The sequence below is a fragment of the Drosophila tropicalis genome, unplaced genomic scaffold (assembly GCF_018151085.1).
Source record: "Drosophila tropicalis isolate 14030-0801.00 unplaced genomic scaffold, ASM1815108v1 contig_158, whole genome shotgun sequence".
Taxonomy (NCBI): Eukaryota; Metazoa; Arthropoda; class Insecta; order Diptera; family Drosophilidae; genus Drosophila; species Drosophila tropicalis.
This window is the reverse complement of record NW_027172602.1, coordinates 11,402,286-11,418,008: the sequence shown is the minus strand read 5'-3', so window position 1 is coordinate 11,418,008 and position 15,723 is coordinate 11,402,286. Positions and strand designations below refer to the sequence as shown.

At 38.1% G+C, this 15,723-nt stretch overlaps 2 protein-coding genes across 2 annotated transcripts; one reads left to right on the top strand and one right to left on the bottom strand.

The window, feature by feature from the left end:
* Window position 1: 1 nt before the first annotated feature.
* On the bottom strand, window positions 2-2,826 carry Pop1 (POP1 ribonuclease P/MRP subunit). The gene has a single exon (XM_068283618.1). It carries the CDS (start codon window positions 2,705-2,707, stop codon window positions 158-160), a length of 2,550 nt encoding a protein of 849 aa, XP_068139719.1. The 5' UTR covers window positions 2,708-2,826; the 3' UTR covers window positions 2-157.
* A 203-nt stretch (window positions 2,827-3,029) lies between these two features.
* Window positions 3,030-15,722, top strand: egh (beta-1,4-mannosyltransferase egh). Its single transcript, XM_068283619.1, has 3 exons — window positions 3,030-3,973; window positions 11,866-13,292; window positions 13,350-15,722. The coding sequence occupies exons 2-3, from the start codon at window positions 12,480-12,482 to the stop codon at window positions 13,920-13,922; spliced, it is 1,386 nt and encodes a 461-aa protein (XP_068139720.1). The 5' UTR covers window positions 3,030-3,973; window positions 11,866-12,479; the 3' UTR covers window positions 13,923-15,722.
* The last annotated feature ends 1 nt before the right edge of the window (window position 15,723 follows it).

The window sequence follows — 15,723 nt, the reverse complement described above, 5'->3', positions numbered from 1 at the left end:
ATGTTAGTTCAGGAATTCGCATTATTTTATTTTTATGTTCTGCATAAATATTTAAAGCGTTAATAAAATTGATGGATATAGTGTCGATTAATGTTATCGGTTTTTGAATTTGTTTTTTAATTACAACAATTACAAATTATCCGAGTTCTATCCAACCTCAACCTGGTGGGGCAACTGCTACATTTAAATTAATTTTAAAACTAGCCCAGCGATAATCCCGACTATTGGCATCTCGCACCAGGCACAGCAATTGCGATGAATTCTTTGCCTGTGGCTTATCCTTGGATTGGAGACACAGTTCCCTCAATCCGTTGATAGTGACATAGCCAACGGCACAAACTTTGGCCTCGGTATAGCTGAAGGCAGCTTTGCTGACATAACCAAAGACCTGGCGACTGGATTGCCGACGTACACTCTGCTGTGTCTCGGTGGGATCTGTGGGCAGCCAAAGGCGACACATCTCCTCCCATTGGGCTCGCACCAAATGCTCCGTGTTGGCTGGACGGATGTAAACTTTACGAATCGCTGTCTCCTGGCACCGTCGCTTTTCACGCACACGTCGAGCGCGCAGTCGTTTCAATTTCCGTTTGTGGGCCAGGCGGAGATCCTTTCTTTGTCTCTCATTTACATCCGGCTGCAGGGGTTCACAGTGCACGGGTCCCAGGTCAGACTTTTTGAGCTGCCGCCAACGATGCTTATAATCCTGGCTATTGGGTAAACAAATCAGAGCATTATCCTGCAAATGTCCACGACGCAGTAGTTGAACTTGGATTTGGATGAGGCTATTCGATGGTGGCAACGCTTGAGGATCAATAACCGACCAGGATTGTCGGGAGTGCAAAAGCCTTTGCTCCAGGGCAGCTAATTGGGAACGCTGTCGGCAAACATAAAAAGGTTGCACTCGGTCATCTGTCCAATCCCTAATCAATTCCTGCCACGGTGGTTTGAATGGACTGACTACTGATAATTTACGATAATTGCAACGTTTGTTTGGCGGCAAGCGAAAATAACGAGTCCGTCGCTCCAATTCGGCCATATGTTGCTCCTTGAGGCCAGTCTGTGTGTCTGGCAAATGAAGATCTGCCCCAGATTCTCGAGCCACCGAATCCATTTCTCGTAAGCCACCCGGTCGAGCTCCCCACATGATTAGTGTGAGCCATAGATTCATGCCATATTTTGCTGGAGCTATCACATCCCAACCAGAAGCATAGCCCAGACGCTTATACTGTGAATCCTGAGAGCCAGGACGTTGTATAAGTATAAGGGGCACACTTTGTAGCTTATCTTCAAAGGAGCAAGGGGCTCCTGGTACTACAGCATGCTTTCGACGCAGTTCATCATAGGCATGCGGCGACAAGAGATTTGTGGCCAACTGTTGCCTGTACTCCTTCTGCCACAGAGGACTCTCCGGCAGAGATTTCGGCTGACTTACAAGTAGATCTATGGCTGATGATGAGTTGGAGTCGGAGTCGGAATCAACGACTGGTTTCGTTCTCTTTTTCGGCTTTTGGAGACGAGGATCGATCACTTGTATGCCCATAATGAGATTAGAGAGCAGTTCACTGGGTGAACTTAGCCTAAGCGCGGCTTCATAGTAATCTGCATGTGGTTGACTTTGGGCGGGTTGCGGATGAGGGAGAAGGCTGGAGGCCAAGACACGCTGAGCCCCGCTTCCCGTAAGGCGAAATCGATTAAATTCCTGCCTAAGAATAATTAATTGAAGATCTTCGGTAGAGTTTGCATAACCTGGCTGCAGTTCAAAAGCCCGGGTAATGGTCTTAAGAAGAGGTTTTTTGTTTTTCGTCGTCTTGCCCTTTTCTTTGGGATCCTCAATCATCTGGTCTTCGTCTGGCTCTTCGAGTGGAACTTTCATTTGCTTCATTGACTTCAGTTTAAAAACTTTTAGGATTTGCTCTATGGTGGCATCAGCGGCACTGGGATGCAGCCAAAGCCAAAGTGTTCGTTGTTTCACCTCATCTTCTGTACCCTCGAGGGGTTGCCATATAAAGCTGGCACGTTGCAGTGCACCCAAAGGATACTGGCCATCACAGAAGAGTTCCACTGTACCCTCTCGTCTGCCACTCACATAAGTCTTGGCTGTGATCCGTGGACCACAGTCGGAACTGGTTAGACGGGCAAAACCCTGATGCAGTTTATCCAATTGCCCTTTGATTTCCACACAACAATAATATGAAATATCCTGGAGTAGACAGTGCTGGGCACTGGCCCGATAGCATGCCCGGTAGGTTTTGTCACAACTCGCATAGGGCAGGCGATGACCCCATCTGTCCACCATGTGGAAACGCTTTGCATGCCAGATATGTGTCTCCAACCAGATGTGTTTACGCTGCCGTCTTATATAATCGTTTAGAAGATTGCCGGGACGACGACGATACTTGCGGGATGGGCGCTTGTGATTGACCGGTTGATTCCCGCCTTTGCCCATCTGGGATTTGTGTGCCTTGCGGTATTTGCGGGGCAAGCGCTTGGGATGATGGGACATGGCGCGACGGCGCATATGCTTGGGTAGCGATTGAAAGATTAGTTTACTGCTCCTGCCTGGCCCTGTGGGTTGCTGGGCCTCTGAAATTAGATCCTTAATTTCCGCCAGAGCGCCAGCTGCATAGTGATAGGTTGATACATGCGTGGGCAGAGTAATGCGTCCCCCCAGCTGGGCATCAAATTCCAGCTTCTGGGTGGTGCTCATTGTGGTTTGTCAACAACAATATTAAAATAAATTCAAGAGTCAAACAAATTGAAACAAGAACATGTGCCGGGCAATTGAAACACTTTCCAACACTATTATTTAGTAAACGATTCAAAACAGAAGATCGCCTGACCGACTGTCTAGGTTGACGTCATCACTTGGGACCATATGATTCATTTATATACGCTCTGTGTTCATTTTTTTGCAGACCTGAAATAGTTCCATGAAGATTCTTCTGATTTCCCGCCCATGGCTACTGTCACACTGATAAAAAACCCACAGTGAACTACCGGATTTTTCCATTAGACTCAGTCTGGTCACATTATTTGCCGCTGTCGCAGTCGCTGTCGCCGTCGTGTCTCCCTACGCGCAACTCGGAAAAAGCAAATAAAAACGGAAGAAAATATACACTTGAAATTGGGAAAATAAAGCGGGCTTAGCTTCAAGATACGTTACATGAAAAATCGATCAAATTGCCTATATTTTTTTTTATTGTGTAGTGCATTTATTCACTAGCCGTTTTGCTACATGGAAATCGCATGCTCTGTCTTGACTCTGCTCGGCGGCAAACCCAAAACCGGGTGGTGTGAGAAGACAAAAAGCGAAGAGGAAAATTAGCAAAAAAAAAACCCAATTCGCTGGCGCAAAAAAGTTTTTAAATATTGCAAACAAGCGTCTATATGTATATCTACATAATTTAATGACGAAAACAACAACAAACGAATGAAACATTGAAAATTTTCCGAAAATAAACCAAACAAATCCGCCAAACCGCTAGGCAACAAGAAGAGTGAGAAAGAGTGTACCAGCCAGTGAGCGAGCATAAGTATGAGTGAGCGAGAGAGCGCGTCATCGATATAAGTTGGCTTTTTGTGTTCTTCTTCACATAAAAAAAAAAATACGAAACAAATTGTTTACACAAAAGGAAAAGAAGGCGCCTAGTAGTGTGTGTATCAATCTTTTTTTTTTTTGCGGCAATATCCACAGACACACCCTGAGAAGCAGTAGCAGTTGCCCCTCCGGCGTCCGTTTGTACCGCCCTCTAGCCGCCCAACAAAACGCGCGCTCCTATAACTAACGCCCTTAGCCCTGAACCCCAAGCCAATGCACATGTCCATGCCTGTTCCTGCCTGTGCGTGTTAGGGAAACGAAACAAGGCGACACTATATTGACCGCTCCTTGCATATGTATATGTACACAACATCCTCTTCCTCTTCGGCTAGTCTGATTGGCAGCTAGCAACAACAACAACAAAAGAAAACCATGGTAAGTAATGAATGGAATTCGAAGGGGTTGGTGGTTGCTGGGGGAGTGACGGGATGGATGGCTTGGAAAAAAACAGGCCACAACAAATATAACTGGTGGCTTTTTTTTGGTGTTGCTGTTGGTTTATGAGATTGGGCCACCTCCGCGAAACCAACGTATGCCCCTCTCTCACTCTTTCCTTCACTTCATCCTCTCTCACCACCTTCACCAACGCCTCTCGCATTTAGCACATTTTTTGGTTGTTTTTGTTTGCTTTTCTTTTCTTTCTCGGTCTCTGCCTCTTTGACTATCCATTTGCACCTTGCAAGGCCACTGTGCCACTGTGGAGAGAGAAAGAGAGAGACAGATACATATACATAGTGGGTTAGAGAAAGTAGAGTGGGGGAGACAGTTAAATAACAGACAACGGTAAATGAGTGAGACTTGCCCTGTAAATGTAATATCCTTAACCTCAAACACTACCCGGTATTTACTTTTAACCAATTTACGATGACCCATTTAACAGTTACATAACCGGTGCCGGATCTAGATAGGTGGAGGGGGTTGCGGTTGGGATTAGAACTGTACTTCCGGTCAATTAAGAACTGATAGAACGAACAAATTTTAAGGCCGATTTGCCCGAGGACCCACCCATCATGAAATGTCCGTTCTCATGATCAGGACACGACTTTAGTGTTTCCCGCATGGAATCCAAACATAGCATGGATTCTTGTTAGTTCTTTGAGTTATTTACAGTTTCTCAAAGATTTCCTAGGCATACATATATTCAATTTATCTCACATGGCGGCGAACGTCATGGGCCAATAAAATGCTTTTTTTAATCAATCGTAAAGTTTTTCTTAATATATGATATCATACCCTAATTCATATGCGGAACTATGTATATATAAATATATTTATTATACGTACATCATCTTAACCCTCCAAGTCCAGGAATTTTTGGCACAGTAAAACTGTGACAACAATGAGAGCTCCAAAATTGTATTTAAATTGAGAGTAAAGTGCATTCTATAAACATATACGAAGTGTTTATAAATTTTTATGATAATTGCCTTGGAGCCACTCTAAAACATTATAAAACTTTGGTACTTGATATCTCTAACTTCGGTAATTTACACATTCCCAATGGGCAAAAAATTATAGCTGCAATAAGGCTTTTCACAAATGGAAAATTTCGAACAAAAATATTGAATGTCATTTTATGCATATTCAGTAGAATCTCAGTTATCTAGTTAATGTAGTGAGAGGGAGAAGCAAGGGTAAGCGAAAACTCGAATAACACGAAAGGCATAAATCAAAACCCTCTTACAGGTTACTGCCACTGGTAAGTTTTTCTATAATTTCTTGAAGTAAATAACGTTGATAATGAGGTTTGATCCATAGACTGCCTAAATGGAAGTCGCTGATGGGCGATCTCGAATAAGGGAAACCGGATGAGCTTTAATAAGGCTGCACGACTTATAGTTTTTTATTAAAAAATATTAATACATATTATGTTTTGAAATAAGAAAACACACACTTGCTCGAATGATTTGAAAAAAATGTTAGGCATAATTTTTATAGTGTGTCTATTAATCGATCATTTCTAAAAATGAAAATATTCAAGCGCATTCCTTATAGTGCCCAGATTTTATTTGTCGTGTGTGTGTGTGTGTGCCTACCTTGTACATACTTACATTTCATTTGTACCCACAATTAACGTACGTTGATTTTGTACTCGGGTGGCGCTTATCTACGCACAAATACAGGTACACGCACACGCAACAGTCTCTGTGTATGTGTGTGAGTGCGTGTGTGTGTGGTGTCTTTGCACAACCTACTATGATAAGAGAAGGTCTTTGGGGCGCGTGACAAGGCACTGCACAGCCACCCATATATGTGTGTGTATGTGTGTATACCTCTCTACTGCCTATAAATAGAGACCATAAGTGGTGGACACCTGCTCACCCCAAAATAAAAAGAATAAAACGAATTTTAACGCTATATTGATGACTACATAGCTTTGGCTTTAGCGGGGAAGTACACTCTAACCATTGACTGACTGACTGTTGCATTGATTCATTTTCACAAATGAGATATCATCTAAAAGAGATACGAAAACCAAAGCTCCATTGGATGAATCAAGCGGGAACATTAACAACCAACCACAGCAATAACAACAACAACAACTCGACCTAATCATTTACCGCAGTGTACTTTGATAACATGATCATACCCTACACCGGTCTATGATCCGGAAAAAAACGGGGTATATAGGAGCTGTTATTATAATATCAGAAAAAAGGTAAATCTAAATAGTAAAAGAAGTTATAATAAATAACATCTTAGGAAGCTTTTAGTCTTTGTTAACGTTTTCTTTAATATCCTTAAAATATGTTCTCAAAAACTTTTCAACAAGTTCCAAGTTTTAAAAAATTTGGGATCACGAAGAGTTAAACATTATTAACAATTTCGGATTTGCGAGTCGAATATTTTGGCAGTTTGTATAGAAGTTCAAAAAAATTGAGGAAAATTCCTTCGATCCAAGACAGATTTTTCCCATAAAGGACCAAATATATTAACCATAGGGTTAATGTTATTTTTTACAACAAAATTTGGTTTAGATATGTCTCAAACATATTAAAACCTAATTGATTTTGTTACTAATTGTTATTAGCCCTTATTTTAGTTTTGACGTATTTGTATGGGGTAATTTTTTTTGTTTACAGAAACTTGGTAAGTCCAAGTCGTTGAAACGTTTAAGGGTAACGAATATTTTTGTTCATTTTTTATTATTATTAATTATTATTATTACTGCTTTCACATACGCAAGCACACATACATAGGCGGCACCTACACATTTACACACACATAGAGACGATTAAAAGTGAACACACACAGTTGGGGTAAATGTTTTACTCTCTTTAGGTCTCAGTGTACCGGCGACTGCCTTCGAAGTTCGAAGCTCGAACGAACGAATAACGAATATAACATAAACGTGATCGCAAACGAATTGATAATAACAATCAATTAGTCAATCAATCAATCAATCGATGCAGCAATGGACATTTACATGGATTGCTGAAACAGCATGAGAAGCAAAAAGAGGGTGTGTAATCGAAACCATTAGGATCCTCCAATACAACCCAAATCATCTTGACCAAACTCACCAAACTTTCCATACCTACCGAGGTTAACCGAGGCCCTACATTAAATGGACTTTGCATTAAAGCCCATGTGTAGGTATCTGGAAACAACTACATACATATGTACATATGTACATACACCTATACATACACACGTGTGTATTCTTTATGACGCTTGTCACTTAATTGCTCACCAAATTAATGGTCGATTCCAATTGCGTGATGTACACTATACACTACTTCAACCGACATTGAATGTTATAAGTGTATATATACGTATGTATATCATAGAGTTTATAGAAATAGTGTGATATAAGTGATATAAGGGTCATTGTAGTAGTCACATCTTGAAGAACAACAAAAACTTTACAACTTGGAGGAGAGAAATCGCGAGCAAGCACTTAGTTCATTTTTTGCTATACCCTTGCAGAGGGGAGAACATTCATTTTGATCAAAACTAGTCATAGAATGACTATTGAAAGTTACCTTTTAGATTGATGTTTTTAGTCAGATTTTTGATTTTTATCAAAACTTTTGTTTGCCGGCTCGAGGTCAATGGTTTTTTTTTTTTTTTTAATTTTCAGGCTATTCAATGTATTTCAATTTTGTTTCGAAGATAATCTTTAGGGGTTTATTGAAGTCTGGTTGTCCGACGTGGAGTTTTAAAAGTAAAAATTCAAGCTTGACTGCCTTAACATAAGCTTCCTTCAATAAGTTAACAAAACACGTATACGCACTGTATAACCACTAAACCATTAACACTCAGGAATAACATTTAGATTATTATTACAATTATTTAAGCTGATGTAACAAGTATTGAAATTATGCTTGCAGATTTGAAATCGATTTCACCAACTTGTAAGGGTATAAAAACTGCGGTAAAAGCAAAGATATGCAGCCTTTCTGCTTTTTTCTTTTCTTTTCTACATTTTATTTTCTATTTTATTTTTATTGATTAACGATAATGGTTATAGTTAGTCGTTTGAGTTGAATCGATTTGAATTGGTCACATGTAAAGAAAAAGTTGAGAGAATTTCGCAAGGATTCTTTGCGTTTGTCGGGGGGAAACCCAAATGTATGTAAATTGTAATTCTAATGATTTTCTAATTACACTTTCAATGTGTGTGTGTGTGAACGTATTTTCCGATTCATAATAATTTATTTTTTGCCCTGTTAATCGTTCAAGCGTGTTTGTTTTGTTATGCTGTTTTTTTTTTTTTTTTTTTTTGTATTGTGTAAATTACTTTAGATGCAGCTTTGTTTTTTGTTTGTTCTTGTTGTTGTTGTTGTTACTGCTGCTGTTTTTATTTTTGTATTGTTTATATAATAAGCTCTTTGTGTGTGTGAGTACTGTAAGTATGTGGCAAAACGACGGAGGACCGGTTATCGCCCAGTGGATCCAAGTTCATTACGCCCCCAATAACACAACCATAAATGACATGAACGACTTGAAACGACAACGATGCGACTGACTGAATGATAGAGAGAAAATATATATACATACGATTAGTTATTATCTACAACTGACTGACTGACTGACTGCCTGACTCTCTGTCTGCCTAGCTGGATCGGTTTTTGAATCGTTGAATGAACTCTATACCCCATGCGAATAATTTTCATCGAGTGCAAAAAATTTGTATATATGATTCATAATTTCATTTTATAATTATCAGACAGCTGATAACCCTGTGGGTCGTACGGAACAACAACAGTAACAACAACATCAACAACAATAACGACAACGACAAAAAGTCAATGCATTCAAAAGGAAACGCGGACATTTTGCAGTGTCTCATCAATGTAGACATCGGATGATGACGACGACAACGACGACGAGGTTCGTCATCATCATCATTATCATCATCGTTGCCGGTCCTATCAAATTTCAAGAGTTTGAATATTACTGTCTACATACTTATATGTGAAACAGAATTGTATTCACACACACACACACACAAACACACTGTTATAATTTCTTATCAAATTTTAAAGTCAAATCAAGCACCTACTTGGTTTCAATTGCATGGCCAATGTATATGTCCGTTTAATAATTATATACCGAAATCATAAATATTCAGCATTGAATGAAATTTTTCCAAAAACCGATAATGGATTTATACCAAACCTTAAAAATGAAAGTCTAACAATAAGAATGGAACATTCCATGCACAGGTGGAAACACCTCTTAATATATCATGCATATTATAATAATTATATTATTATAATAACATACATTTTGGTTTTGTTTTGTATTTGTTTGCTCTGTCTGTCCCGTTCCGCAATGAATTTTCGTTTATCTAATTCTGGGTGTGTTTGTGCAATAAATCCCCATAAAAAAAAAATAGGATGCCAGTACACCCAAAACGACCTACCTACCTACGATAACTTACCTACCTCCTACCTACCTAACTAGTTTATTACTATAAATATATATTTATGCAAATATTTACACATGGCAAACATATACAAGAGACAATGCTTTAATATATTTGGTAAACTAATTAAATTTAATGTATCAGTAAATTGAGTTAGCTAGCGAAAATTTTCAAACTATTCTGTCATTGGCATGCGTGACTTTTCTTTTTCATAGTCCATATAATATAATTTTCAGAGAATCTATCAAGAAGTTAAGTTTTTATGCCCTATCAGCCCTTGACCCCTTGACATGCACTCAAATCATCAAACAAATTGGGCCCGACAGAAATATCAAAGAATCTAGCCGAAGTTTATATGCCCTTGCTGTTATATTTTTGTTTTAAATTCTTACTGTCTCACTTTCTCTTTTACTCAGTTTTCTTTTTCCTCCAAACATGACCTATGAAAAAAACAAACATTGAATTTAAGTAGCTCTTAATCTTAGAAACAAATGGAAAATTTTATATGTATATATCCGAACTGTTTCCTTTTTGAGTAACCTACCTCATTTAAAGGGGAATTGGGAAAACCAACTAAATATATTTTAAACTGAAACCAACTGACAATACAATAGTGAAAATTGCGAATCACATGACACCAAAAAGCGGGATTAAATTTCGTTTTGTCAACGATTGTTGCGGGTTTTTCTCAGCACCCACACATTACTCATTCATAAAGTATTATTAGAACCTCAGAATCAGATAGTATATTATAGACACTAAGCTATGCCCCCAGACGATGCGTAATCATCATCATCATCATCATTATCATCATCATCATCATCATTGTTAGTTTGGTTTTGCCGTAGTCTAACTGGTCATGGAGGACACATCAATAAAATGTGAATAAAAATGAAAATTGAAACAATTATTATCAAATCGATGGCATTTTGAACTTTCATAATTATTCTACCGATGAAATGCGGGCAAATTGTTCAGTTATCTACCCTATACCCAAGTGGACCGTTTCGCCATAATGTGTGTGCACCCAATCTGGGCGTGTGTGTGTGTGTAAATGGTTACGGGTTGCTAGCCACGCGATGCTTATCGTAAACATTTCTTTTTAATGGCAAAGACCAAACGGGAACCCTAACGAGGGTCAACCGATTGATCAGTGCAAATAGTTTGTAGTTTGTATGTAGATCTTCTAAAATTGTACCTTGTACCTACACGTGTTTTGCTTAATAGTATGCGTAGTAAATTATTTTTAAACATTAAGATAATAAAGCATTAACCTTGAGTAGTAGCCAGTCTAATCTGTATATTAAGTAATACAAGTACGAGTGACTACGTTAAGGGGTAAAAAATGAAATTATTTAGTTTAATCATTGGTAGGGCCTTTGTTTTGAAGCTGTTAATTTTATCTTTTCTTCAGTTCTGACGTCTTTTTGAATTTGATCAATTCTTAGTTTTAGGTCTGAAATAATAACGACATAGAAAGAACGAAATTGACATTAGATGTGGCAAAAATATCAAAAGCTATTTCTCAATGATCTTAAATTAAAGATCTTTTAATAAGCTAAACGGCATTTTGGAATCTAATCCTGCTTTAGTTTGTTGTCGATTAACAGTCTGAAATTTGACTGGTATATAACCCTCAGATATTCCGTTTTCTAAACTTTTAGTTTAGTATATCTCCTAGCAAGTTTGCTAGTACTAACCAAATTCAAAAATGCCAAATTCTGCTCACATGTCACTTAAAGGTTAAGATAAGTATTTTAATTTCGGATAAGATCACTGGGTTTGAGTAATCGACCGTATAATCTGTAAATAGACCTTAAGCCAGATTTAGATTGGCTTATGTCTTTTGAGGGCGTCAAATTTACGTAAATTATCGAAATATCTGATAATTGCATAAAACAGTGTTTCCAAATAATCGTTTATTGTTGTCAGAGTTTTATTGCCCACGCCCGCATTGTTGATAAATCCGGCCCTGCATAGAGGCACTTTTCCTCATAATATGGGTTTTTCCTTTTTACATGGCAAGGGGCGGCTTTGTTCACGCATATTGTTTTTCATTGTAACGAATTTTCGGGAAATTGAACGAGCAGCCCTCGTTCATAGCAATGTGTGTATAATATACACGTAGTACCTAAATTTTAACACTTCTCATTGAACCCTGGTGGCGGCTCTCGCCACATTTGTGTCTCAAGTGTGTGTTTAATTTATATGTAGTTTGGGTTTTTCTTTTCTTTTTTTTTCAAATGTATATTTTTGGTTTTCGACTCAGTTGTAATTCAGTCATCGAACCACAAGCAATTCAGAATGTATACAAAGGTTAGATTTCTATTTAATTCTATTCAAAATTTCTCTAATTTGTAATTTGTTGCTTTTGGTTGTGCTATATTTACAGAAATGACTGCCCAATCAATGCTGTTCGAGTCGATGCGAGTTTCCTCAAATGCAAACAAAAAATTAGCCAATTTTAATATTTACTACGCTGGACGCAACAGTTGAAAAACCACAAATAATTAAATATATATACATATTATGCATCACAGCCGATTATCGCATAAAGTATAAAGGAAACATCGACACAAAGGAGTCCAAACGGAAACGCAAAAAAAAAAAAAAAAAACTATTAAGAAACGATAAAAATACATCAAGAGGCAAATGTGGAATATTTTAGTAGTTACAGTAGTTGGAAGTAAATCTCTGAGTGATTCATTTATCAAAGTGCAGAGACGACAGCTGTGAGCAATCCGGTGAAACGAACGAACAAACAAACAAAAACAACAGATAAACAAACAAACCAATCAAACGAGAGAATCATTTTCCGCCCCCAGTTCGTCTCTACGGACGATTAGACATTTTTACTTAAGGATTTTGGCATCTACTTAAAAAAAAAGACTTGAACTTGATTTGGTTTGGTCTAAGGAACAAGAAGAAGCAGGAGAATAGACTCCAAGAAGAAGCAGAAGCGACTCAAAGGAAAGAGCGAAGAATTTTTCGGTCTGGTGGAACGAGATGACGATGATGATGAACTCCACCACAAAGCATCTGCTGCATTGCACGCTGCTCATCACTGTGATAGTTACCTTCGAAGTATTCTCCGGCGGTATTAAGATCAATGAGAATTCATTTACAATTGTCGATCCATGGACGGAATATGGGCAATTGGCCACAGTATTGTTATATCTATTGCGTTTTCTAACGTTTCTAACGCTGCCGCAAGTTTTATTCAATTTCTGTGGGCTTGTCTTCTATAATGCGTTCCCCGAGAAAGTTGTCCTCAAGGGTAGCCCCCTGCTGGCGCCCTTTATATGCATACGTGTGGTAACACGCGGAGATTTCGCCGATCTAGTCAAAACGAATGTATTGAGAAATATGAATACGTGCCTGGACACGGGATTGGAGAACTTCCTAATCGAAGTGGTAACCGATAAGGCCGTAAATTTGGCTCAACATCGTCGGATACGTGAAATAGTGGTGCCCAAGGATTATAAGACACGCACAGGGGCGTTATTCAAGTCGCGAGCTCTGCAATATTGTCTCGAGGACAATGTGAATGTGTTGAATGACAACGATTGGATTGTCCATCTCGATGAGGAGACACTGCTGACGGAGAATTCAGTGCGGGGCATCATCAATTTTGTCCTAGACGGGAAACATCCATTTGGCCAGGGTCTCATCACATATGCCAATGAGAATGTCGTCAATTGGTTAACCACATTGGCGGATAGTTTTCGTGTGTCCGATGACATGGGTAAATTGCGTTTGCAATTTAAACTCTTTCACAAACCATTGTTCAGCTGGAAGGGTAGCTATGTGGTCACCCAGGTGAGTAGAGTGGGATGGAGATCTGATTTATTTTTCTATTAACGTCTCTCCTTCTAGGTGGGTGCCGAACGCTCTGTTTCCTTTGACAATGGCATCGATGGCTCTGTGGCCGAGGATTGCTTCTTTGCCATGCGGGCCTTTAGTCAGGGCTTTACATTCAATTTCATTGAAGGCGAAATGTATGAGAAGTCACCCTTCACCTTACTGGATTTCCTGCAGCAACGCAAACGCTGGCTCCAAGGCATCCTGCTGGTGGTGCACTCTAAAATGATACCATTTAAGCATAAACTGCTATTGGGCATAAGTGTTTACTCGTGGGTCACCATGCCGCTGTCCACATCGAACATTATATTTGCCGGCCTATATCCGATACCATGCCCCAATTTGGTGGATTTCGTTTGCGCCTTCATAGCGGCAGTTAACATTTACATGTATGTGTTTGGTGTCATCAAATCCTTTTCGTTGTATCGCTTTGGATTGCTCAAATTTCTGGCATGTGTTCTGGGTGCCGTTTGTACGATACCCGTCAATGTGGTCATCGAGAATGTGGCCGTTATATGGGGCCTGGTGGGCAAAAAGCATAAATTCTATGTTGTTCAAAAGGATGTTCGTGTGCTCGAGACAGTCTAAAACGGGGAGAGAGTGCAAAGAGAGAGAGAGACAGAAAGAGTGGAGAGGTCTCTCCACATTATCATTAATATTATAATATGTGTATTCATTTATTAATCAACTTAGAGAGAGAGAGATGCAAAAACCAAATGAAACTAAAACAAAACGAAAACCACAAAACAACAAAAAATTATATCGCACAATTGCAGCAAAGGATCTGCCGCCGCCTTCTCGTCGTGTCCTTGTCATCATCACTCATCATCATTATTAAAACATTAATACAATCCGCTACTTTATTATGTACATTTCCTAAGCATAAGTCACACACACAAAGATACACAAACAAACACACCAACACCACCCCACACCCACACACACACGCCTTTAGCACTTTCTGAAAACGATTTTGAACTAGAATTTGCCAAATAGAAATAGATGTAGAATGATCTCCATTTTTGCGACTAAGATTAATTTGTAGGCATTATCCACACACAAACACACACACACAAACACCCACACAAAGAAGCTTAGATTATTGGTTTTTGTTGTTCATTTTGTACAAAATATTTGTATGTTATTTGATTTAGTCTAGATAAACACAAGTCAATTTGATTGACGTTTTTCTAAAAACAAAAACAAAATTAACACTTTACTGCAGTAAATTTGATGGGAATCGAATTGAATTTCAAATTTATACAATTTGGTTTCATACTCATGATTTTGTAGGTAAAATTAGTGAAATTATTTCTGAACAAACATTTTATTTCTAAGTAAATTTTTTGCTAAAATCGTTTGCTTCTGTTGTGTGCCTACAAATTTTCTTTTGTCCAAGAACTTTTGCATCCATCCAAGAAAAGCATCCAAAAGCAATAGCGCCGCTCCACCCACCACCAACACTCTCACACACACGCACATACACACACACACACACAATAACAAACACACAAAAGAATATTAAGAAGAAAAACTTAAACCACAACAACAAAAAAGAAAAACTCTCCATTAAGTGTAATTTTTTTTTTTTTTTAATTAGTCTGTAGTACGAAAAGAAAACAAAACACACACAAAAAAAAAAAAAAACGAAAACAAAAATGCAAACAAAAAGAAAATGATATATTTATATATTGTATGTACTATATTATGTAGAACTATTATTATTATTATTATTATTTAAATTGTGTACATTAATGTATTGTAAATGAATAATTTGTTAATAATGTCATTCACACCAAAACAAAGAAAGATCATTCAAAAGAGCGCAAAGAAAGAGCAACAAACAGGAAAACAAAACATCACAAAAGCATAACAAAAAACAAAACTAAATGAAAGAAAAACTAAATATAGACCTTAGACTTATGTACTTACATATGTACATACATATATTTATGTACATGCAAATGGTTATATGTATATGCAATTCTGGGAATGATCGATGTCATTTTGCCCTGTGTCCCACCCGTGCCCCATCCATGTCCATGGCCTGTCGCCTCTTACTCCACAAATATTATTATTGTTATTATTATTTTCATTATCTCTCATTTGTTGTTAACTCACATTGTCCTCATATTTATTATGGATCATTCATTACAAACTTTATCTTCTATCTTTTTGGTTCTTCTTCAATGTGATTTCCACCGATCAAACATGGGGATAGAGCAAATGCTTTTGTCTTTAAACCAAAAAGATTTCTAAAAATGAAATTATAAAAACAAAACTTGTATGTGGTGTGAATGAATGATTTTGTAGAGAATTATATAGTATATAGAGTATACAGACATTGGCCCTTAAAAAAGGGCCTGTCGATTAGTTTTTTTTTTCAAAT